The sequence below is a fragment of the Vombatus ursinus genome, unplaced genomic scaffold, assembly GCF_900497805.2.
Source record: "Vombatus ursinus unplaced genomic scaffold, bare-nosed wombat genome assembly UNPS02014797.1, whole genome shotgun sequence".
NCBI classification, from domain to species: domain Eukaryota; kingdom Metazoa; phylum Chordata; class Mammalia; order Diprotodontia; family Vombatidae; genus Vombatus; species Vombatus ursinus.
In genome coordinates, this window is record NW_020954575.1 from 8,255,923 (window position 1) to 8,281,661 (window position 25,739).

Below are 25,739 nucleotides of genomic sequence, written 5' to 3' on the forward strand. Positions count from 1 at the left end.
ATAGAGATCATGGATCATAGATTTATAGATTTAGAGCTGGAAGGGACATTGGAGACCACCTAGTGCAATCTTTTCAGCTCTATTACTGAGGAGCTAAGGTCCTTTGAAAGGTGAGGAGACTTGCCCAAGGTCACACAGGTAATAACAGAGCTAAGACTCAAATCCAGGCCTTGTGAGTCCTATCTGGATCCTTTCCACTGTACCAGACACGTAAGAAGATGGGATTTTAGCACATGAAAGGACTGGAACATTGAGAAGGGGCATTGAGAAAGGAGTCAGTACTTTGGGTTCTAACCTTGGCTGGCTTCTAATTAAGTAGATAACTTTGGGCAAATCACTTCTTCTCTGGGTCCCAGTGTTCCCAACAGTTAAATAAGGAGATTGAAAAAGAAAATGACTATTATAAATACCCAAATTAACTATAAAGGACATATGAAGAAAGACAGTATCTGTATCAAAAGAAAGAACTGATAAATACAAGTATGCACAGAATAACTTTACACATATATATGTGTGTGTATATATATGTGTATATATATATATATATATATATATGTGCACCTATTTGTGTATAATGGTGGCCATCTCTAGGGTGGGGGAGGAGGGAAGAAAAAAAAGAAATTTACATAATAACTTTGTTGTATATTTAAAAGGAGTACCAAGTTGTATACAGTAGATTTGCAGTTTCATGTGCAATCATCTTTTTTTAAATTATACTATGTTATGGAAATGCTTGTTTTATTCCATAAATTAAAAATAAAAAAAGAGCAGGGGTTCTTCACCTTCTTCGAGTCATGGACCCCTTGGGTACTCTGGCAAAGCCTGTGACTCCCTTTTCAGAAGAATGATTTTAAATGCATAAAACAGAATACATGGGATTAGAAAGGAAACCAATTATATCGAAATACAATTATCAAAATATTTGCAAAAAATTCATGGATCCCAGGTTAGAGACCCCTGCTCTAAATGCCCTCTAAACCCTTTATAGCTCTAGAGTCCATGATCTTATAGAAAGTCTAGTTTATCCAACACATATGTGCACACACACATACATGCATATGAAGTCCAAAGAAATGGAGTGACTTTAATTAGGCCACCGAGAGAGTTAATAGCAGTGATAGGAGTAGAACCCATGTTTCCTGAACTCCCAGTTCAGTGCTCTTTCTATTATCCAATTCTAGATATTTTTATTTGGTGGCTGGAAGTTGGGTTGAAACTCGATGTGGTATGATCTAGGTGTGACCTATCCTAGTTAGAGGAACAGATCAGATACTCTTTCAAACTTTGTTTTCCTTCCTGAGATGCTACTGCATATTAACTGTTCATTGGAAAGGTGGGGAAAGGACAAAGATTTTAGGGGATTGGCTTTGAGATTTTTGAGCAGTATTTCCTCATTGTTTCTCTATCCACCTAGAAAAACTTTAGTCTTTGGCAGTATTTGGCACATAATGAACCATACATGCTTTTCATTTATTCATTCATTCAGTGACCTTTAACATATGCATAAAGAGAAAAAAAATTGCCATTCCTTATTCACTCTCAAAGGGATGATTTTTCTCCGAAGTCCATTTCATGGTTCTTTTTTTTTCTGCATTTTTTAAAGTGATAAACCAAATGAAGATAGGCAGCCAATATTGCTTTCTCTGGTCAGACTCCCAGGAGGCTAAATGATCTTATCACTCTATAAAGGCCAAAAAGTTCTATTGCGAAAACCAACGTTCCCCTCAAAGTGTGGAGAGATATGATGCAGCCAGCCCCCTGTGGCAGGGAGCATGGTTACGTCAGGAGCCAGCTTCCTCTCATGACTTTTATGATACTTTTATAAAAAAAAAAAAAGACAAATGCAAAAATAGGAGCCCTAAGTAAGTGTTCTACACTATGCCAAGAGTTTTGGAAAGAATGAATTTTCTCAGAGATGTTTGGAAGCCTTTGACTCCTACATAAAACAGGAGACTTCAGGGATGAGGGAGAAAATTGGAAATATATTACAGAAATCCGTAAACCTGACAAGGAACCGACTCAGTGTGGGAGGAAAAGCCCATATTGTTCTACATAATACAGTTCACTGTTCTTGTAATGAGATACTTAGGTTCTAACACAATGCAAAGCTTACATTTGCCTGTGATATTAGGTCTTTCCTGATCATAACTCAGACAAGTCTGTCTGGGTCCTTTTCTCATATTTTGGAGGGTACCATATAACATAAGTCTATAAAAACACATTAAGACCTTTTTAAAAAAACAACTAAACACTTTAATAGTGAGCTGGAACATATTACAGAATTTCCAATTACTCTGTCATGTTAGAATACACGATCCCATAATAAATACCGAAATACTGAAAAATCTGATGCTCACAATTTCATGCTCTGTTTCTAAATAGAACCAGAATTTTCTTTTTTAATTGGACCTTCAGAATGATAGGGGATATTCACAGAAATTAGACTTAAATGATGAGATTGCAGCCTTGCCTTTCATCTAGAAGGACAAAGTTCACTCTCATTGAAAGCTTTTTAGCTTCACTCTTTGGCTGGTCTACAGGGATAGCAGTCTCCACCCTGTGGAGGGAGACCTTGTTTTAATGGGATGCCTGGGAGGAATGTGTCTGAAAGAAAGATACAACTCAACCCCGGCACAGGGAGCATTCAGAAAACTGAATATCTGATGGGAGAGAAAAATCAGTCACGGGAATGTGAAATATACTATTTCCTGTGCTAATTGAGGGTATATTTATCAATTTTTATTTTTTATTTTTTTTTTTGCCTGTCTCTTACTGCTCCTCAGGTCATAATATTGTAGATTAGGTTTTAAGCTACAGGAATCTTAGAGTCCAACCGATAAGGAAACTAAGGCCCAAACAGGTTAAGTGATTTGCCCAAGGTGACATAGCTAGTAAGTGGCAGAGCAAGATGTCTTTTTTTTTATATGTAGTGGGACTGACCAATAAACCCAGTCCATATGAGTCTGCATAGAATGTCTGTGTCTGCCCCAAAGACTTTGTGGGGATTGCATCAGCCATTCACTCTGAGTGGGAGCAGAAGGAAAATCAATAAACATGAACATATCCATATACAAGGAAAACAGAAAAAGATGATTGTATATGAAACCATGAATTTCTATTACATAGAGCTTGTTTTTAAAAGAATATTATTAAATCTAATACTTTGATACCTACACAGCTCTGTATGTCTGATTCCCCTTCTGTACTTCCTTGTGCTCTCCTGTGTGTATTTTAAAAAATGTTTCATTGACTCTCATTTCTTTCTTTTCCTCTTTTTTTAAAAATCACAACCCCTTACACTCCTCTCCATAATTCTCTCATCTCCAAAAAAGCCCTCTCTTATTAAAAAAAAACACATAAGACTAGTCAAGCAACACAAATCTACATATTTGCGTCTGAAAATGTATGTCTTATTTTGTAGCTTTTGTCCATCACCTCTCTGATAATAAGTGGAAATCATGATTTATTATCAGTTTCCTCATTACATTGATCAGAGTTCTTAAATCTTCAAGGTTATTTTCCTTTATAATATTGTAGTAATTGCCCAAATTCATATCTTCTCATGTTTCAGTATCTCTTGTCATTTCTTATAGCATAATTATATTCCATTACATTCACATACTATAATTTGCTAAACTATTCCCTAATGGATGGATACCTTCTTTGTTTCTACTTACATTCTAAGACAAAAGTGCTCCTATAACTATTCTTGTACAAATAAGTTCTTTCCTTCTTCTTTTATTCTCTTTGCAAGGAGAGGGTGGTGGAGTGTTAATGTGCTTAATGGTGTTATCATTGGGTCAAAAGATGTGCACAGCTGAGTGATATTTTGTGTATAGTTCCAAATTTGTTTCCAGAATGGTTGGATCACTTTACATCTTCATCAACAGTATATTAGTGTGCCTGTTTCCCCATAGCCACTTCAACAACTGTTAGGGGTATGAGGTGGTACTTTAGTCTGTTTTCACCTAAATCATGATCCAATTACTGATTATTACCTCTTTCTTTCTTTCTCTTTCTCCTTCTTTCCCTCCTTCCTTCTTTTCCTCATTTTATGATCCACCTCCAAAGTTAAGATTGTTTTCTTTGTGACTATCCTCTTCCTGAGTCTACCTTCCCTTTTGAACCTCACTCTCCTTATGCTATATATTTTCCTTTTGAACTTAATGTATTCCACACCAAATTGTGTGTACGTGGTATGCATGCATGTGTATACATATATGCATACCCTCTACCCTTTACTCCCATGTTTGCATTCTCTTGTCAAACCCCCCGTATATCAGAAACACGCCCCCTTCTTCCTTTTTTTTTCCTTAGTGTATCCTACTTCTCTCCATTTTTTCCTCTCTCTCTCGCTCTCTCTCTTTTTTTTTTTTTGGCAATTGGCATTGAGTGACTTGCCTAGGGTCACACATCTAGTAAGTGTCAAGTGTTTGGTCTGAGGTTGGATTTGAACTCGGGTCCTCCTGATTTCAGGGCTGGTGCTCAATCCACTGTGCCACCTAGCTGCCCCTTTTTCTCCCTCTCTTAAAACCAATGAAATAGAACAAAATCATGTCCAACCCTGTGTCTGTCTTTCTTAACTCTTTTTATGACCTTTGGAGACAGTGAAATTCTGAAAGGATACTTGTTTCTTTCCCCCCATTAGAATTTAAGCACCTTATTCTCATTTAGCTTCATTCAACTGCTTATATGTATTTACCTTTCTAAGTTTTTTTTTTTTGGTTTGTTTACTTTTTCATATTTCAAAGATTTTGCTCAGCTCTTATTTTTTATCATGAATATCTCAGTTTTTTTTATTCTAATAAAGTTAATTTTTTTTCTCTTGTAAGTTTACACTCAGTTTTATAGGGTAAGTTATTCTTGGTTTCTAGTCTTTATCTTTTGGAATATCATATTACAATATTTTCTCTTGTTTAGTGCCATTGCAGCAAAGTCTTGTGTGATCCTAACTGTGGTTCCTTGGTATTTGAAACATTTCTCTCTAGCTACTTGCAGTATTTTTTGTTTCCTTTGAATTAAAAGGGCTCAGATTTGGCTATGACACTCCTGGTGGTTTCAGTTAAGGTTTTCTCAATCAAGGTTTTCTTTCAGGAAGTGTCTGGCAGTTTCTTTCTATCTTTACATTGCCCTTTAATTCTAATAGATGTGGATAGCTTACTTTTGTGATTTTTTGAAATTCAAGTTTTTCTTTGGTCAAGGTTTTTAGGGAGTCTGATAATCCTGAAATTATCTCTCCTTGACCTATTTTCCAGGTCTGTTGCTTTTGATAGTGGATGTCTTATGTGTGCCTTATGTACTTTTTTAAAACTTTTTCCAGTTTTTTTAAAAAAAATATTCTATTGTTTCTTATTACCTCATGAAATCACTGAGTTGTTTGTTCCATTATGTTTTTCAGGGACTCTATTAATTGAGTAGTGTTTTTAACCTCCTATTCTAAACTATTTATTATGCCCCCAGTTTTTCCCTTGTGAGCTTTAATTTCATTTTCCATTTCTTACTTCATTTCTTCTATCCACCCCTGGCATAATTGGAGTTGGGGCATTCTTTCTCTGAGGTTCTCTAAGTACTTTTTGTGGAGTAACTCTTTTCTTCTGGGTTAACTCCTTGGGTTAAATTCTCTTAACCCACAGTATTCTTTATTGCCTTCTATTTCTTTATTCTATTTGTTCTTATCTCCAGCTTCAGTTTCTGGATTGTGACTTTGTCTTAGGGCCAGGCTCTGTCTCCTCCTTCACTCTTGGATTGGATGCTCAGTCCCTGTTAAGCTTTGTGCTCTCTGTCATTTGGATGCTGCTCCTGTAGTTCTGGATTAGGTGCCTGGGTCCAGGCTTTTCCCTCTACTGTGATTACTAGCTTCTGTCTCCTTTCCTGGTGGCCCCATGTGGGTATTGGCCTCATTCCATCACTGCGTCCTTCTCCTTACCCCACCCAGGATTGGTTCCACTTCCCCACTGTGGCTGTGGCTCTGACAAGCCCCAGTTGGATATTGGAGAATCACACAGTTCTCAGGCCTCTTGCAAGGCCCTCAGTCCTTGAAATGTCTTGGTCTCCTGCTACTGCTCTGAGTGTTTCCAGGAATGCACTACCTCACCCCATCTCCCAGAGCAGCGATGAATGGTGGCTTACTCTGTCTCTAGTTTCTCTTCTGACAGGCCAGCATCAAGATCCTCTAGGCTTTAAGCTCAGTGAAACTGGGCTATATTTAAGCCCTCTAGCAAGTCGATGGCCAAAGCACCATATATGCAGGTTGTCCCAAATGTCTTAAGGCTGTTTTTAGCTATTAAAGCTTAAACCTGCACTAAGACTTTTGAGACAATCTGTATTTTTAAAAGCGCTAGAACGTAGACTTCTTACATCTATCCCCTTCTCTCTACTCCTCCATCACCATTCTGGTTCAGGCCCTCATTACAGCTTGTGTGAATTATTAAGTTATCTAATTGCTCTCTCTGCCTCCTGTATCTTTTTTCTCCAATCCATTCTTATAAAATTGATATTTTTAAAGCATAGATCTGACCAGGCATGTAACCTCTCCACTCAAGAATCTTTAGTGGTCACCTATTGTCTTTCACATTTAAAACCTCACACGCTCTCACTCCAGTCTCTCTTTACAGACTGATTTCCTTTTTTCCCCCTGAAGACTCTATCAACCTACTTGTTATTCCTGGTACACATAATTCCATTTCCCACCTCCATGTCTTTGCTCAGACTTTTCCCATTACTTGGAAAGTTCTCTCTCTTCTCTGCCTTTTAGAATCCCTGGCTCCAGTTAAGGTTCAGATGAAGTGCCACCTTCTACAGGATACCTTTCCTCAATGGTAGATAGGGCTTTCCCCCACTCCCCTTAAATATATATATATATATACATATATATATATATTTGTTTTTGTTTTTACTTTTCTGTGTTCATTTTGTCTCTTTCCATCAAATAGAATGTAAATTCCTCCAGAATTTTTTTTTCTTTCTGTTTTTTTTTTCTTTCTGAATCACCAGTGCCTAGCAGAGTGCTTGGCATAGGAAGCACTTACACTTAATAAGTAGCTATTGAATGAAGGGTTCTTATTGAATAGGATCTTAAGGCTTTGCCAGCTTCCCAACAAGAAATGCTTATGCAAGACTTTCAAGGTAAGCAGCTCCAGGCTTCCAATGTATCAGAAAAATGCCATTTCCCTACTTGATTTTGAGCTCTGTAGAGAAAATGAGTGACAGCTTCCAAAGCCTACAGGAAATGAATGAGCATGAAACAGTAGAATAACTTTTCACCCCTCCCCCTCCTTTTTTTTGGGAGGAAGGAGGGAGTGAGGAAGACTGAGTCTCCCTAGGCCATGGCTACTTATCAATCATCCTGAAAGCTTTGACCTGCTCCATTTCCAACTTGGGCCAGTTCTCCCATCCTTAGGAAGTCTGGTGCTCCTTCCTTCCTTCCTTCCTTCCTTCCTTCCTTCCTTCCTTCCTTCCTTTCTTTCTTTCTTTCTTTCTTTCTTTCTTTCTTTCTTTCTTTCTTACCCCTGCCTTCTTAAATAAAGAACACTGGACATAATTTAACTTTTCCTTGATGACTCAGGATAGTCATTTGGAACATTAATTATTGTGCTGTGTTGTGATATTTCTGACTCCTTCCTTGCTGTCAAGCTGACATCTGTCACTTTTGTTGTGTTTACTGTACTTGTCTCTGGTATAGTACCCACCTCTTTCTCATTCACCTTTGTTTGAATTTTCTGTGTGTCAAGAAGCCAGGTAAGTTAGCTTGACAGAATTATTTGTAAAATAGAAAAAATAGGCTCAAGGATTCTTTCTGCTAATGGATTTATTGAGAGATCTTTCCCTCTTTCTTCCAGATTCATGACTGTTTTCTGGAGCAGAGCTATAACTAGGGTGGGTACACTAGAATCTTTCTTTAGAGGGATGAAATTTAGAGGGTCCTGACAACACTTGTTTTTCCTCAGCAGGGTAGAAACAACTGAGCTTAGCTTAGCACCTACTTAGTAAGAACAGTTAAAATAGGAAGCTACTAAATGGTAAATGCTTCCTTCATTCTGTGGCCATACCCTCCATAATGAGATTCTTTTTTCCTCTTCCCATTCTCCGGTCCTCCAACCAAATTCATTATTTTTGCTTCCTAAACACTGCCTTCTTCAAAACTTTTACTGTTGAGGGCATCACCAACCCTCTCAGTCATCCAGACTTATGACCTCAATGTCATCCTTAACTCCTCACCCTCATTGAATCCACATAGCATAATCCACATTGAATCTAATTCATACCCAAATCTTGTTTTTAACCTTCACATTTCTCATATTCCCTTCCCTTCACCCAAGTGGTCATTCTTATAACTCTTCTTCTAAGATTTATCTCATCTTTAGTTCTCTGATTCTGTATCATTTCACCTTTCTGGGCCTCAGTTTCCTTATCTGTAAAAATGAGGGAGTTGGAGTCGTTGTTATCTGCCCATTCTAATATCTTCTCATTTTCAAGTTAGACCCTAAAATGTTTGCACGATATAATATTTCATGAGTTCATGATACCATAAATGCCTACAAACAATCTTCTCAGAGAAGCCTTCCTCAGGAAGGTTTCCCTTCCTCACATCTTTTGTCATTTTAATACATTTTTTCTTATTCAATTGCCAAAGAGATTTTTCTAAAATGTAGGTCTGACCAAGTCACTGAATATACTGATCCCACCCTCTTACCTCTTCCCTCACTCATAGCTCTACCTTGGCTTTCTTCAAGACTTATCTTCTCAAATCCCACCTTCTGCTGGAGCCCTTTCCACTTCCTGCCAGCTGCTAATGCAGCCCTCTCTCAAACTGCCTTCCACCTAACTCTCTATATAGCTTGTATGTACCTAGTTATTTATATGTTATTTCTCATTTAGAAGGTAAGCTCTTTTAGGGAAGGGATCATGTTTTGATTTCCCAAAGCTTAGCATTGTGCCTGAAACATAGTGAATGCTTAATAAATGCTGTTGACTAGATGGGGCATAGTAAAATTTAATAAATGCTATTGAATGCCTGGTACATAGTAGGAATTTAAAAATGCTTCTTGATGAATAGATGTACCTGTTCTGCAACTTAGAGTCAAAAAATGTCCTGAGGCATTCAGAGGTTAAATGACTTGCCTAGCATTTCATAGCCAGGAATAATAATAATGATTTTGATGATGGTGATGATAATGGCGATGATAGCTGACATTGACTTAGCACTTTAAGGTTTGCAAAGCACTTTACAGGTATTATCTCATTTTATCCTCGCAATAGTTTTGGGAGATATGAGCTATTACTATCCCTATTCTACAGAGGAGAGAACTGAGGCTGATAGAGAATAGGTGACTTGCCCAGAATCACACTGCTAATAAATGTCTAAGGCAGGATTTGAATTTAGGTCTTCCCTACTCTAATTCTATCACTCAACCCACTGTGCCACCTAGTTGCCTGTATATGAGAGATGCATGACTGGAACCCAGGTCTTCTTGACTCTAAGGCTAGTTCCCTAATCACTCTGACATCCTGCCTCTCCGAGAAGATTGCTTATAGGTACATGAAATAGGCACATTTTGGAGTCTAACCCGAGAATGAGGTGTTCAAATGGGCGGAGATCAACCATTCCAAGCCTCTTCTTTTACAGATAAGGAAACTGAGGTAGAGAGGTGAAATGATAGAAAATCACAGAACTAAAGATGGAATGAATTATAGAAGAGATTTATTTAAATCTCTTCTGAGGTCACAAAACCAGTAAGAGGCAAAAGCAGGTTTCAAACCCAGGTCCTCTGACACCAACCCCACAAATGTTAGAGAAGTAAGTGATCTTAGGGATATTATGTAGTCCAAACCCATCATTTTATGGAGAAGGAAGTGGAGGCTCAGCAACATGCAGTGATTTGCCCACAGTCATAGCTAGTGTTCGGAAGAGGTGGCTGGAATTGTAGTCCAGGATTCCTCCCCACTTTAAGGATGTCTCTTCAGCTTTGCTCAGAAAGCCTACAGAGATCCTCTTCTTGTCAATAACCATGACAGCCTGGGAAATCATGCTTTTGAAGCAGCTAGCAGAGTTTGCTGCTGTCGGAGAACTACTCCCAAATTTTACTCTTTATTTACTCCCCATCCCAGCCCTTTTTCATGGTAAAAATCTGAAATATAAAACAGGAAAACCATGTAAGTAAATATGGCATTCTTTCCATTTTTAAAGCCAAGATCAATATGGTCTCAATTTATCCTAATGGTATGGGCCCTATTTGCCAAGTTCATTGTGATGCTCTGTTAATGGAATAGATTTTTCATACTGATATGGCAAGTATTTAGAAGTATCAGCTTTGGAGGGAATGTAAGCTCCCTGAGTTTTATTTGTATCCCCAGTACCCAGTACAGTAAGAAGGAAGGACCTAAATATTTACACAGTACCTACTATGTGCCAGGAATTGTGTTAAGTGCCTTACAGATATTATCTCATTTGATCCTCAAAACAATTCTATGGGGCAGGTAGGTGACATAGTGGATAGAATACCGGCCCTGAAGTTAGGAGGACCTGAGTTCAAATTTGACCTCAGATATTTACTAGCTGTGTGACCCTGGGCAAGTCACTCAACACTGATTGTCTCCAAAAATAAATAAATAAATAAACGAAACTCTACAAGGTAGACACTACTATTATTGTTCCTATTTTACAATTGAGGAAATTAAAGTTAAATGACTTGCTTAGGGTCACACAGCTAATACGTGTCTGAGATTGAGTTTGAACTCAGGTCCTCCTGACTTCAGGCCCAATACTTTATCCCCAAGGTACTTGGCTGCCTCTATACCTTGCATTGATAAATGCTTTCTGATTGAAAATCTGATAGATTCCTCATTCCTCAGGATGTCTGACTAGTATGTGATATACATTCTACCCTGACCCACTTCCAACTGAGAGATGGCAGCTAGCTTTGATTTTGAGGTTCTCCCCTTTCAGGACACGTGTTTAAATACCCTCCTTCAAAGCTATCTTTTTTGCTTTAAACAGTTCTAGGACTTAGATAGTATAGTGCTCAGCACAAAGGAAGGTGCTTGACTTTAGGTGATAAGGTTTTAAAGTGGTTAAAATGTTAGGCATGGAATTGGGAACATGGGTTCAAATCCTGCCTCTGACCCTTAACTAACTGTGTAAGCTTGGGCCAGTCCTTTTAGTTTTATGTGCCACAGGCAACTCCCTAGACTTACTGGCTAAGTCATTACCTGGTGGCATTCTACTTTAGCAGAGTGTATTTCCACACTGAGCATTCCCACTTCACGTAATTGTAGCTTCTTCATAAATTCCTATATTGATCTCATCTGCCCAGGTTTGTAGATAGAGCACTGGACCTGGAGTCAGGAAGACTTGAGTTCAAATCTCAGACACTTACTAGCTGTGTGACCCTGGGCAAGTCACTTAACTTCTACTTGCTCCAGTTTTCTCAACTGTAAAGTGGGGATAATAAGAGTACCTCCCTCCTAGGGTTGTTGTAAAGATAGAATGAGATAATAAACCTGCCACAAAGAAAGTGCTATATAAATATTATTATTATTAGTTTACTACTGTGTACAATGTTTTTTTTTTCTTCTTCACTATTATAATGTCTAAAACAGGGGTCCTTAATGTTTTTATTTTGTCACGGACCCCTTTGTCACAGTCTGGTGAAGCCTAGGGACCACCTCTCAGAAAAACATTTTTCAATGTACAAAATGAAATACATAGGATTATGTCAGAAATCAAGTATATTGAAATAGTTACCAACATATTAAAAAAAATGAATTCATAGATGCTTGATTTAGATGAATATGAGCAAGAATTTTTTTTTCTCCTTAACCATGCCGCTCGTTTCCAACATAAATAAATAAATACTGTTGTTTAACATTATCAGCCAGATTTTCCCTGATGGGGGTGAGTCAGGCAGTTCAGGAGGAGAACTTAGTCTTCTGGGCCTTGGGGCATTCTTTTGTGCCTGACAGTAAGAACAGTCCAGCTAATGGTGCCCTGGGGGCTACAAAGAGTAATGTCTTCCCTTCACTAACCAGGATCTGGCTTAATAGGATTTTTAAGGAGCAAAGGGAAAAAATGTGATATTTTTGAAATATAAACTCTTCTTACACTTCTTTGGATCCCTGACAACAGCAAATACAAAACCTTGCCCATAGGAGATGCTTATTAAATGCTTGTTAAATGAAATCAGGCTTTACTTCATAGGTAGTGACTATAGAATGCCAAAATCCAGGTGACTGACTTTTCAAATTTTTATCCAAATATTTTGGCATTGTAGACACATAACCCTAACTGGCTCAGGATTAGTTATTTATTCAGAAGCATTAAATCATAATAGCTCCATATCTATCTATCTATCTATCCATCTATAATCTATCTACTTTTTTTTTTTGAAGAGGAAATTTTGAACTACAAGATGTCAAAATGAAAAAGGGTGACATCCTTCACCCAAGTCTTTTGCCATTGCCTCCATGTAGCATTGGTGGACTGTCAGCTCTGGCAGACCTTGCTAAACTAATAAGGTTTTGAGTATGGGCCCAGATGTCTGGTTCTTTGAAATTTCTGGGTAGCTACAAGTTGCCTCCTTTGATAGGTGGTGTTGCATAGTAGATAGAGTCCTGGATTTACAGGCGAGAAGACCTGGGTTTGATTCCATTCACACTTACTCATTCTATCTGAACAAGTCACTTAACCTCTTTGAACCTCAGTTTCCTTTTCTGTAAAATGAGAGTGTTGGATTTAATAGCCTCTAAGGCCCTTTCCATCTCTAATTCCATGATCCTATTAACCTATGGCCAGAGGAGCCAAGTTGATAGCAGTTAATTATGAGAAGAGTGACCCCTGGGTGATATATCACCATCTCTATCCCTATCCCCATCTCTATCATCTATATCCATATCTGTTTCCATATCCATGTCTGCATCCATATCTATATTTATGTCTGTCTACATATTTATATCTATGCCTGTCTATGTCTACAGTCATATCTATGCCTATGTCTATGTGTACATCCTTATCTATAGCTGTATCTATATCTATGTCTATATCATATCTATATCTGCATCTATATCTATATCCATACCTATATCTTTGCCTATGTTTACAGCATATCTATATTTATATCTATGTCTATGTCTATATCTATATCTATGCCTATGTCTATATCATATCTGCATCTATATCTATGTCTATTTCCATGTCTATATCTTTGCCTATGTTTACACCATGTCTATGTCTATATCTATGCCTATATGTATGTCTACATCCATATCTGTATCTATGCCTATGTCTACATCCATATCTATATCTATGTCTATGTCTACATCCATATCTATAGCTGTGTCTCTGTATTTATGTCTGTATCATTTATATCTATTTATTTACCACAATAACTTATGAATATTATAATTAAAAGATCACAGATCTATAGCTAGAAGGGACTTCAAAGCTATTCCAACTCTCTCATTTTGCAGGTAAGGAAACTGAGACCCAGGGAATCAAAGTAACTTGCCTAAGATCACAGTGGTGGTGAGTTGCAAACTCAGTCTTGTGACTCCAAGTTCACCCTTCTTTCCTTTGCACCACACCATCTCCCTGGTTCCTAAGGAATGGAGTTGTGGTCAGCATTAGCGGAAGGAGTGCCCAAATGGATGAAATTATGGACTTTCAAAAAATTGAAACTGGGCTCTGAGGACCTGGATTTGAATCACAGTTATGTATCTTACTCCCCCAGAGATTCCTGAGCAAATTATGTCCCCTTTGTGGTCCATTTTTCTTCTTTGTAAAATGAGGGGTTGGATGGAAATGCCTTCCAGCTCCAAATCATAGGATCATAGATTTAAAGCTGGCCAAGGACTTAAAGGACATCTAATCCAATCCCCTCATTTTACATATGAGAAAATAAGGCCCAGAGAGATGCAATAACTCACCCAAGGTCACACAGATATTTAAGTGGCAGAACCAATAATTAAAATGAGATCCAATGATTCTAAGTCATACCCTATTGTCTTATTGTGTTGAAGATAGCTTCTTTATTTAAAAATCTAATTCTAAATAAATAGGTCACAATCTTAATTCACAACCCACATTTTTTCTGCCTCTGATAAATACAGAACAATAGTTTTCATTATATAGTGAGATGCATGCTCTGGTATTGTCAGGGAATAGGGTATTCTATTCTTTTCTTACATATCCTAGTTAATAGAGAGTCATCATATATACTAGATACATTATAATTTTTTTTTAAAGAAAGGGAATAGAGTGCAATGTATTCAGGAGCCTGAGCTTTCTTGTTATGTCACTTTATCATTGTGCCATAGATGTAAAGACATCCCATTAATAGAAACTTCCTGGAGACAATGCCTGATAAAGCAGCAGCTTTTATTGTTCCATTCCCTTAATAAACAGCTCTGAATCTTGAGATCAATGTAAAGCCCCAATATTGACCTACTGTTTATAGCAGACAGTCTTGGTGGAGGGGGACTCATAGGCATGCAAATCACAACCGTCATGCTACTTCCAATGCCAGCTCCAAGACAGCCACGTTCCTCCTAGGCAATAGGGGCTGCTCATGAGAGGGTTGGTAGGGACGGATTGACAATAAAAACCATGCTGATGGAATAGGAGACTGGTAATAAAGCTGGCATGATTTCAAAACCATCACCTACTAGAAGGAGTGGCACAGACAGGAGCTGTGGTCTGAGCTGGTCCCCATCCTTTCATATTGTAAGCCGAGACTTGGACAAAATAGTGTTGGCCCTGCAGAAGGATTGAAATAAAAAGAAAGATTCATCAGGCGTTTTATTTCACAAAATGACGTGATGGTAACAGAGTGTGCGTTGCCATCCTTAGGGATCTGAGTGGAAAGGTACCAAAGAATTGAGTTTAAATATTAGGGAAAATCTCGGTGGAAAGTGTGCAGGGTTTTTTCAATGTTCACTTTTTCTTTTAATCAATGGAAATTCACACCCTCTCCATTCCCCCAAGGGTTCTCTTTATTTCCTTTTTTAAAACACAAGCTTTAGGGTTGAGATCTGTCCTCAGCTGATCTTATCTCAGGGTCCAGGGGTGGGATTGTTGACCCTTGAGTGAATCAAATGTATGGCGCCTATAGATAAGTCTGCCTACTCAAGTTCTGGTCTGCTTGAATCTATCTACACTTTTGGCAACCTGGAAGTGAACACCCAATATTTGACTATGACTGAAATCTACAATTCAGTGGCTTTGTGAAAATATAACCACTGTCAGTGCCATGCCATGAAGATAGCCTAGAATTACCATCTGATTCCTCCCAGAATCTCCATTTCAAGGAGGATGCCTGGTCAGGTCTTCTTTTGATTCCTCTCCAGTCTGTACTTCTGACTCCTGGATATTCTCTAAAATGCGCATGTGCCAGGTACCTACATCTCTTCTCTCTCACCCTTCACTCTTTTTTTTTTTTTAATTTTCCTTTTATGTTTTATCTTTTCTCATTAGAATATTAGCTCCTTAAAGGCAGGTACTATTTTTCTTCTGGCTTGTATTTGTATTCCTAGTGCTTAGCACAGTGCCTGACACATTGTAAGTGCTTAATACGTTTTTATTAATTTGACTTAAAAAAATGACTCCAAAGAAGAGGAACCAAATAAAACATTTTTATCCTGGTCCCGAGGACTGTGCTTTAGAATAATCTCTAGTAATTGATTAGTTTTATATGCTACCCACATTTATAGATGTACCTCAATGTATAGATGTCTACCTACATATACAGATAAAAATATATACACTTAAGTCTTACAGTCAAGTCTCTTCATAGCATATTAGTTACCTTAGGTTCTGGAAAGTTCTATTATAAGGGATAGGGTATACTAAGATGGAAAGGTTTTTAAGAATGTCCATTATGAATGTCCAAGTTAGTGTCTGTCATATAAGGACAGCCTCACAATTTCTGATGAAGGTTTAGTTACCATGTTAACCAGTGAGGAATGATTTTTTTCTCTCTGGACAACTCTCCAAGGTCCTCTATGAAGACAAAGAGGGGCTAATATATATGTCAGTGAAGGCAAGACCTACACCATGGAAATAAGTGTCTGTGGATCAAATGGAAACTATCTCATCACAGCTACAGTATGATGTGAATTGACACTCATGATGAGGAACCTCAGGCTTTTGTGTGCATTTTACTCTATTCTAATTCTTTTTAAAAGTAATAACCTGTATCTAGTATATATGGTGACACTCTGTTAGCTAGAATATGCAATTAAGTGGAATACCCTATTTCCCAACCACAAAGATTGTAAATATAATGAAAACTATTGTTGTAAACTGATCAGAAGGGACAGCTAGGTGGTGCAGTGGATAGAGTACCAGCCCTGAAGTCAGGAGGACCTGAGTTCAATTTCGGCCTCAGACCAAACACTTGACACTTACTAGCTGTGTGACCCTGGGCAAGTCACTAAACCCCACTTGCCTAAAAAACAAAATAAAAATAAAATAAACTGATCAGAAAGTCAGGAACATATGGGTTATAAGTCATAAAGGTTGAGATATATTTATCTAGAAGTAGATTTTTGAATAAATAACCCGTCTTTAACTTAATAAGCTTATAGTGTTTAATAAATGCTTGTTGACAAATATAAGGTAGAAAGCTGACCTTAAATTTAGGAAGTCGTGGCTTTAAATCTGGTCAGTGACACACACCGACTATGTGTCCCTGGGCAAGTTATTAACCTCTCAGTGGGGTAGGCCACTGTTAAGTCACAGGAGGTGTCAACCTGCTTTGGTTGAGCGAATTAACTTTCTGAGGACTTCTCTAAATCACTGAAATCAGAGGCCAGAATGTTATCAGCTCTGTTAACTAGATTATGTAATAAGGAGAACACCCTGGTTCCCAACTATAACAGGTTATAACAGATGAAAAGAATAAGCATTTACTGAGCACCTACTATGCACAAGGCATTATGTTAAATACTTTACAAATATTATTTTATTTAGTCCTCACAACAATCATGGGAGGTAGGTGCTGTTATTTTCCTTATTTTATAGTTGAGGAAACCTAGGCAGGTAGAAGTTAAATGATTTATTCAGGGTTGCACAGCTTGTAAGTGTCTGAGGCTGGATTTGAACTCAGGTCTTCCTGACTCCAGGTCTAACACTCTATCAAGAAGTTAGTGAAAATTTATATATATAGATACGCATATTTTTATGAGCACATACATGCCTGTGTTTTGTGCAATGCACACATACACAGGATGTCCCAAAAGTTTTAGTGCAGTTTCACTAAGACTTTTGGGAAGTGTGAGTCTGTGTGTACACATTTATTTGACCATATGCAAATAAATATGTGCATTTGGGATTCAAACCAAGATACAACAGTGGTTCAAGGGGTAATACATTTTGATGTTTCAGTTTTGCTCCAATTCAATCATCTGAGAAATTATGTTTGATTCTGGTTTGATCTGGCATTTTAAGGAAAAACTTTTGGGTTGGTTTGGAGTTCTGTAAAGAGGATCCAATTGGCCCAACAGAACGGCACTATTTGGTCTTGCTTTGGTCTCATGGAGGCTTTGGTTCATGTTACTAAGTCATACATCTTCTGTGATATACAGTTTCTTACTTTTGAAAGTAGATTGAGACAGATATTTTTATCAAGAGGAAAAGATTTCTCTCGGGAAATTGTGTGACAGAAATTGATGACTGATCCCAACTGAGCAGGGCTGGGTTTGTTATGTTAACCAGCAGACAGGGAGTCAGAATTGGCTCTATCAGGAGCCTTTGATCCCCATAAAGATTAGACCAGGATCCAGAAAGCAGCAGCTTTCACTGCCTGCCTGAGGCCAGTCTTTTCTGATCTCCCTAGAACATGACAACTTACAAAATGGTTCATGCTGTCTGCTTATTCCTTTGTGAATTTTAGATTATGGATACCAGACATATCATGCTTAATGAGCAGTAGATGCTGCCAGAAGAATAGAGGGGAGGGTGAGGGAGAGTATTGGTGGTTACTACCCAAATCCCCAATGCAAATGTGGGCAATAGGGGAGTGGGAAAATCCCACCGGATGGTTTGTCATTTACCGTGGAGAGCCCGGTGATTGTGCATCTCAAAGACTGAAGATTATCCATGATTATTTCCCCAGCCAAAGGAGAAAAGTCTTTAGAAACGCTCCACTCCACTGGAAAAGAGAGAGAGAGAGAGAAAAAAAAAAGATGTAACTATGTAACTTTGTCAGATTTCAGGGAGAGCTACTGAAACTCCCAAACCTCATCCCTCTTAAGCAAGAGCAAACTTTCTTCCTTTTTGTTGCATTGGTTCGTTTTATTATCTACCTTGGGAAGTGGTAATAGTGTTTTCTTTGAAACTAGAAAGAAATTAATTTTTAAAAGGATCTGTAACAGATTTATCTAGGCAAGTTCATAAAAGAAGTAGCACGTTAATGTTTGTTAAGCACTTTACATAAATCACCTAATTTGTTCTCCCCAGCAATCCTAGGTAGGTGCTATTGTTTCCATTTGATCTTCCCGACAACCCTAGGAGGTAGGTAGGTGCTTTATTATCTTCCTTTTACATTTAAGGAAACTGAGGCAGATAGTGGTTAAATGAACTATCTCAGGCAAGAACTGAATGTAGGTCTCCCTGTCTTCAAGGCCTGTACCTAATCCATTAGGCCACCTTGAGAGTACATGGGATACTTAGGTGAATGGGAGAAGTGTGCCAAATGTGAGATAGGAAACTTATTTTGTGGGAGATATGTGCTATCTAGTAGACATATTGTTTGTGAAATATTTGCCATGTGGAATATATATTGGTTGTTGTCCTTCATTCTTGAAGAGAACCAAAATGACATCACTATGTTGAGGTCAAGGTACAGTGTGTCCGACTGTGACTAATCAGACTGACATGAGCTGTGAAGGCTCTACTATAGGTCAGGCACAAATAGTCTGTATGAACATGTGGAGTGGAGATGTCTTTAAATTTGAGCATTTCACATTTCCTTTGAGAATTGCAGTAGCTCAAAGGAACGTATGTAACATAGGTGAGAAACATGGGGCATGTTAAATGCCAACAACTATACATATATATGCACATATGCATATATGCAATATACACATATGCATATATGTGTGTATCCACATATATCAATGTGGCCCAGTGTTTAGAGGGCATATAGTATGCATCATCACTATCATCCTGGTTAGCTTTATTAAGTTCCAATTTACATATGGTATACAGTAAGGCAGCTTCCAATTAAGTGCTGAGTTCAGGTAGATAAAGCAGTTAAAGGAGGATTTGGTCTCCTAAATTAACCCAGAGTTGTCAGGACAAACCTGTCTCTTAGAATCTGAATGAGGATGTGCATGGTGACTAATTGTAATACATGAAGGATTTATGCTAATCAGCTTGGGAAAGTCACAATGGTGTAACTCTCTTCCCCAACATAGATTGCAAAACCTGTCTATGACTCTGGGTGAGAGTCTTGTCTACAGACAAATCCTAGGGAATTGCTTGAGGCACACAGAGATCAAATGATTTGTCCAGAATCATACAGCTACATCACAGGCAGCATTTGAGCACAGGTCTTCCAAACTCATATTTCTCAGCATTCTCTCCATTTATGTCCTTTACCTCTATTGAACCTCCTAATAACTCTTTGAGGTGGATGCTCAAGTTGCTATCATCCTTATTTTTTTAAAAAAAGTGAAATGAGCATTCAGAGAAGTCAAGGATTACGCAGGATCATACAGCTAGCAAGTGTTGGAAGCAGAATTTGAACCCAGGTCTGATCTGCCTCTAAGTTCTACATGTTATCTACTATACCATGAAGCTTTTGATTAAATTTCCTTCCTCTCTTGCATAAAGAGTGCTAGCCCTTTAAGAAAAATGACCTGGAAAACTTCTATTTGGAGTGCTTTGTGAGCTGATGACATTGTTAATAGCAGTGGGCAGAGACTGAAATAAACGTTATATGCAGATTAAGTTACATTAGCTCTTGTTGAAGAAATAAGAAAGGGGCAGGGTGAGGATTTTTCTAAGATCAAGTAAAAAAAAAATCCAGTGACCAATTTGAAAAACAAACAAACAAAAAAACAACAAAAAAACAAAACAACCCAAAACCTTCTGTGAATGGGGAGAAGCTAGTGGTGATGTTTTCTATTCACAGAGATGCTTTTTATCTTCTTGTTTTTTCTTTCTTCTACAACATGGAAGAGAAGAAAGAGGAACTTGGAGAGAAGGGCATAATTCACCCGGGAATTCCTTCAGAAGTGGTCTATGGATGAAAGATGACACAAGAATGATTCCTAAACTTAAATATCCATATCTGTCTGCTGATAGCTGAGAGCTCCCAGGTGCACTGACACTGTGTCACCCTTAAGAATGAACATAGAGTGTTTTTGTTTTTTAACTTCATGCTAAAAACTGGGAAAAGTTATTTATAGAAAAGTTAAATATTAGTGAGAAAAGTACCAAATTTTATCACAGATATTTGTTTTGTTAAAAGTTACTCTAAAATATCTTTTAAATAATATACATAACAACTAAAACAATATAATTAAAGGCTAGATGGAGAAGCAAAATTCTAATCATCTACAATGGTTAATTGGTAATAGCACACCATCAAAGTGAAGTACATATCTTTTCAGTTAATAATCATTTGTTGAACTATTTTTTTTTGAGGGGGAATATACTTTCTGAAGGGATTTGTTGGAAAGTATCTGTTCTGTTAAAAATAATGTGTCATTTAACAATACATTTAAAAAATTGCACAGAAACCAATCTATATTTTCAAAAACTTATTTCATTGAAATTTGCTTGTAATGAGTATCATGGGAAGATTATATGAACTGATATAATGTGAAATAAGCAGAACCAGGGAACAATATGTATACATAGTGCAACAATGTCAATGGAAAGCAACATTCCTCCCCTTCTCCTTGAAAAAAAATAAAAAGAAAACTAAACATTGTGCAATGATAATAACTTAGCTGTGCTTTAAAACAGAGATGAGAAGATGTATCTCCCTCTATTCTTGCATGAGCAGGGAGAGGAAAAGGGAGAATATGGGATGGGTATGGAAAATTGTATATATGGGACAATTCATTTATTCAGAACTGCCTTTTTTCTTTTGAAGTAAATGAATGAAAAAAATCATCTCTCAAGCTCTTGCTTGATATGCACTGGAAATAAAAATAGGAAAGTAAAACAGTCCTTGCCCTCTGGGAGCTCACATTCTAATAGAGGGATATGGTATATACAGAAGATTTCAACTGCAGGTCAAATGGAAAGGCCCCGCTGGTCCTTTAGATACAACAACGAAGTAAATGGTAATTCACCATTTTTTCATTTTCATACATAAAATCCTATTTGTGTATTATGTTGAACCATTTGACTGTGGCTAGAACTTTCTTTTCCATGTCTTCCATAGATGTAATTGCTGAGGAGGTGTGACTGTCAGACTGGTGGTCTGGGATTGTGGGGGAGGTGTGATACTAATCCTAGAGCTCTTGGTCCTACTTATCATTGAACTGAAGGGAAGGGGTGGTTACAGAGTTTTGAGTTGGCTAGCATATGCCAACTCCTATCATTGCCTTAGGGTACTTTGCTGCTTCTGTTAGGCCCAGGAGGAAGCAGTTGGTGGGTAGTTGATGGAATTGATCAGTCCCTTCTCCACCAGGGTTTGCTTCCCTGGATAATGGTTCCCAGGGCCAGGTTAGGAGCAAGCAGGGTTGGCGGTCTGGGTGATGATGCTATTCTCATGGCCCTCAGATTTCCCTATCAATCAGTGGAAGTTGGGAGCAGACTCTGGCTTTGCTGTTCCTGGAGCAGGACAATCTATCTTCTGATCATGACTTTTCATGGTCTGTCCTGCATGCCAAGAAGGTTCTCCCTCCTTGTTTTCACTCCTTGGCTTCCTTCAGGACTCATCTCAAATCCTATCTTCTACAAGAGGCCTTTCCTGATCCCTCTACTAATAGTGACTTCCTTCTGAAATGACTCTGAATTTACCCTGCATATATCTCCAATGTACATAGTCATTTGTTTGTTTTCTTCCCCACTAGAATGCGAGTTCTTTGAGGACAGGGACTGCTTTTTGCCTTTCTTTGTATACCCAGTATTCACTACTGTGCCTGGCACATAGTATGAGCTTGATAAAAAGTTTCTTGATTTGGTGGTGGTGGTGGTGAGGAAGGTGTGCCCCTTCTTTACAGAGATTGCTGTCCTCTATGATAGCTGCAGGGTTCAGGATGAAAGTAGGACCAGTCATCTGAGGAGGGGATGAGGGCACCATTATTCCCAAGGCTCCTGGGTTTAGAGTCCTGGACTATCTCCATTGGAGTGTGAGGGGAGGTGGTAGAGGTAGTTTGACTTGCCTGGCACATACTGCAAGATTTCCAGATGTCCCATGCATAAGACTATTCCAGGGACAGGGAAAATATTGGGAAGAACGGAGGTATGCAGAGATATGCCACCCAGAGAGCCAGATTGCTATAAGCTCATTGCTCTGATACAAACAGGTTTTACCTGGCTCTTTCACCCTCCCACACAATCAATTCTTTAACCATACTATTCATTGTTTTTTGTTACAAGGGACAGCTCGCTGAATACAGGCAGGGAGGAAGGATCCATTCATAAATGAGGGTGATACAAAACCAAAAACATCAATAACATTTTTTAAAGAATTAAAAAATAAACCAACGCTCAGTAGAAAGCAGAGCTTCCCCGGCCCCCTTCAAAAACGAAAAGCAGGTTTGTTAGGAGCTGGAAGCCTGAAGAAGTGTTATTGGATAATCTTAAGCATTTGATTCAAATTAGTTTTCATTCCCACTTTGGGCTTCAAAGGGTGGGAGGGGTGGCGAAGAAATGCCATAAAGAGAAAAAAAAGTCTTCTGATTGGAAAGGATTATCATGGGGAAGTCACACTGCCTCCTGCCTCTCTGTGCATACTAGGGCAATCTCCCTCCTCTCTTACTTTGAAGAGACACGGAGCAGAAAGCAATTTCTTCCTTATGTAAAGAAGAGGCAGGGGTGACAGAGTGAAAAGGAAATGTTTGGGGAGCTAAGCAAGAGTACAAAGAAAGCAATTTGGCACCTTCTTTCTGACAAAGTTCAGATATAGTCTGCAGGTTTTTCCCCTCCCAAATCTGATTGTATAAACCCTGAGATGGAAGCAGTTTTTTCTCAGATCCAACTTGAAAGAAATGCAAGAAAGAGTTCATAGTGTATGTGTGTGTGTATATACATATACATATGTATACACTATGCCATAGTGCATTACATTAAAACATATGTATGTATGTGCATGTGTGCATATACACACATACATACATACTATATTCACTGTGTCACAGTGCATTACATTAAAACATATGTGTGTATGTATATACATACACACATATACTATATGTACTATGCTACAGTGTATTATGTTAAAACATATGTGTGTATGTGTATATACACACATACATACATACACAGTGTATGTACTATGTCACAGTACATTACATTAAAACATATGTGTATGCATATATGTATATGCACACATACATACTATATGCACTATGACACAGTATATTACATTAAAACATGTGTGTATATATGTGCATGGGAATATGCATTTTATATATATACCTATATAGATACATACTTATATATATGCCTATATATACATATATACATACATATGTGTATACATATATATATATATAGCTAATGTGTGTGTGTGTGTGTGTAGGCTTGGCGTAAGAATTGAGTTCATATGTTGCCTGTGATACTAGTGTTGTGACCCTAAGCAAATCACTTTCATAATGCTTGTGTATTTCTGATAACTCCCTAGACTTGTCTACTAAGTGTGAGGAGTCTGGGGGTTGTGATCTGTGTTGATAGACATAGGTTCTATATAGATATCTCCCCACATTGAGGAAATCACAGATAATCTGGATCTCATATGGTCTTTTTTTTTTTAACTTTGTACTTGTGATTTTGTCATTGTAAGAAGGAAGGAAACAAGCCTACTATATGCCAGGCATTGTGCTAAGCTCTTTACAAATATTATCTCATTGGATCCTCACAATAACCCTGAGAGGGAGGTGTTATTATTATACTTTTCACTTTACAGAAGGAGATACTGAGGTAGGAAGAGCTTAAGTGTCTTGACCAGAGTCCCACAGGCTGCATTTGAGCTTAGATATTTCTTAGTATTTCTCTACAGAGCCACCACCCAGCTTCTTCTGAGTGTAGTGAGCTCCCAGTGAGGAAATCCCTCTCCCAATGCAGATCGGCTAGTGTCCTGTAGTCTAGACACTTGCCTGGAGCCCTGGGAAGGTAAATGATACAGCCAATACATGCCAGAAGCATCCCTGGAATTTTGGCCTTCCTTACTTTGAGGCTCACTCTCTATCTACTAGTTGGGTTGCTTCTTTTTCTTTCTTTATAACCCCAATGCTTAGTCTGGCACATAATACTTAATAAATACTTGTTGATTGATTATACACTTAAACATTTTCTTTTCTTTTCAAAGAAGTCTCATTTTGAGGATAAGACCTGTTTTCAGGGGTTTCGACTACCTTAATATCAAAAGGTAGGAGAAAGTTTCATATAAAAGCTTTTTAATACTAAGCTAGTCTAAAACCCTGAAATGCTTAAGCCTGAGTGAGACGAGTCAAAGCTATGTATAAGCAACTAATTGAACACATGTTAAATGTGTACTGTGTAGGAAGCACACTATCATAAGTTTTTCAGCTTTGTAGATGCAGAGAAGCTTATGATGATGTTTGTGGTATCAATTTATACAAAGGCAGCTGGGTGGTATGGTGGATAGACTGTTAGCCTTTGAGTCACGAAGACTCGAGTTCAAATCCTATCCCACACACTTGCTATCTTGTGTGACCCTAGGCATACCACTTAATCTCTATCAGCCTTAGTTTTCTTCTGTGTAAAGTCAGGACAATAACAGTTATGAACCCCAGTGTTGTGTGTATGGAATTGAGATTGCTTATGAAAAGCACTTGGTTAACCTTGTTGCTGTTATTCAATTGTTTCAGCTGTGTCTAACTCTTCATGACCCCATTCGGGGTTTTCTTGGCAAAGATAACTGGAGTAGTTTGCCATTTCTTTCTCCAGCTCATTTTATAGATGAGGAACTGGGACAAACATGGTTAAGTGAATTGCCCAGGGTCACCTAGCTAGTAAGTGTCTGAGGCTGGATTTGAACTCAGGAAGATGAGTCTTCCTGACTCTAGGTCTTGTTGTCCTGGCTAACCATAACATACTAAATAAATGTTATATTACTATTATTATTATTATTATTATTATTATAACACATCTAAAATGCAAATCAGAATATGGCAAAGTGAATGAGGGAAGTCAAACAGAGTAGCATGAGAAATTTCAGGAGGTGAGATCACTTCTAGAAAAGCAGGAATACGTGGTAATTTTTATTTCCTTCCCCCACTGAAGCCCTACTCAGATTCTTCCTCATGATGTAGCCTGAATTCTGGAAGGCTCTGCCAGGAGACCACAAGTTTTAGAAGGTCCTACCAAAGCTTCAAGTACAGGCCTGGGGATAGACTGCATGGGTGTCATCCTAAGACTAGCCCAGCTAAACTCAGATACACTTATGATCAGAAGACCAACTGTTAGGTGATTTACTTTCTGGCCACAGCAACCCTAGGAGGGTATCAATGCAGGCCAGGAGGGACTATGGTTGGGATGGGTGGAGGGAGTGATAGCACTACCGACATCATGGGTTCCTGGAGTATTGACATAAATTCAG

The 25,739-nt window shown here is 38.2% G+C and overlaps 1 protein-coding gene across 1 annotated transcript in view; it reads right to left on the bottom strand.

Moving 5' to 3' along the window:
* The window catches only part of ANKFN1 (ankyrin repeat and fibronectin type III domain containing 1), a 184,966-nt gene that overhangs the window by 81,381 nt on the left and 77,846 nt on the right, over window positions 1-25,739 (bottom strand). Inside the window, 2 exon segments of the mRNA XM_027870305.1 lie at window positions 14,659-14,749; window positions 18,046-18,143. Of these exon segments, the coding sequence (XP_027726106.1) occupies window positions 14,659-14,749; window positions 18,046-18,143 (189 nt within the window).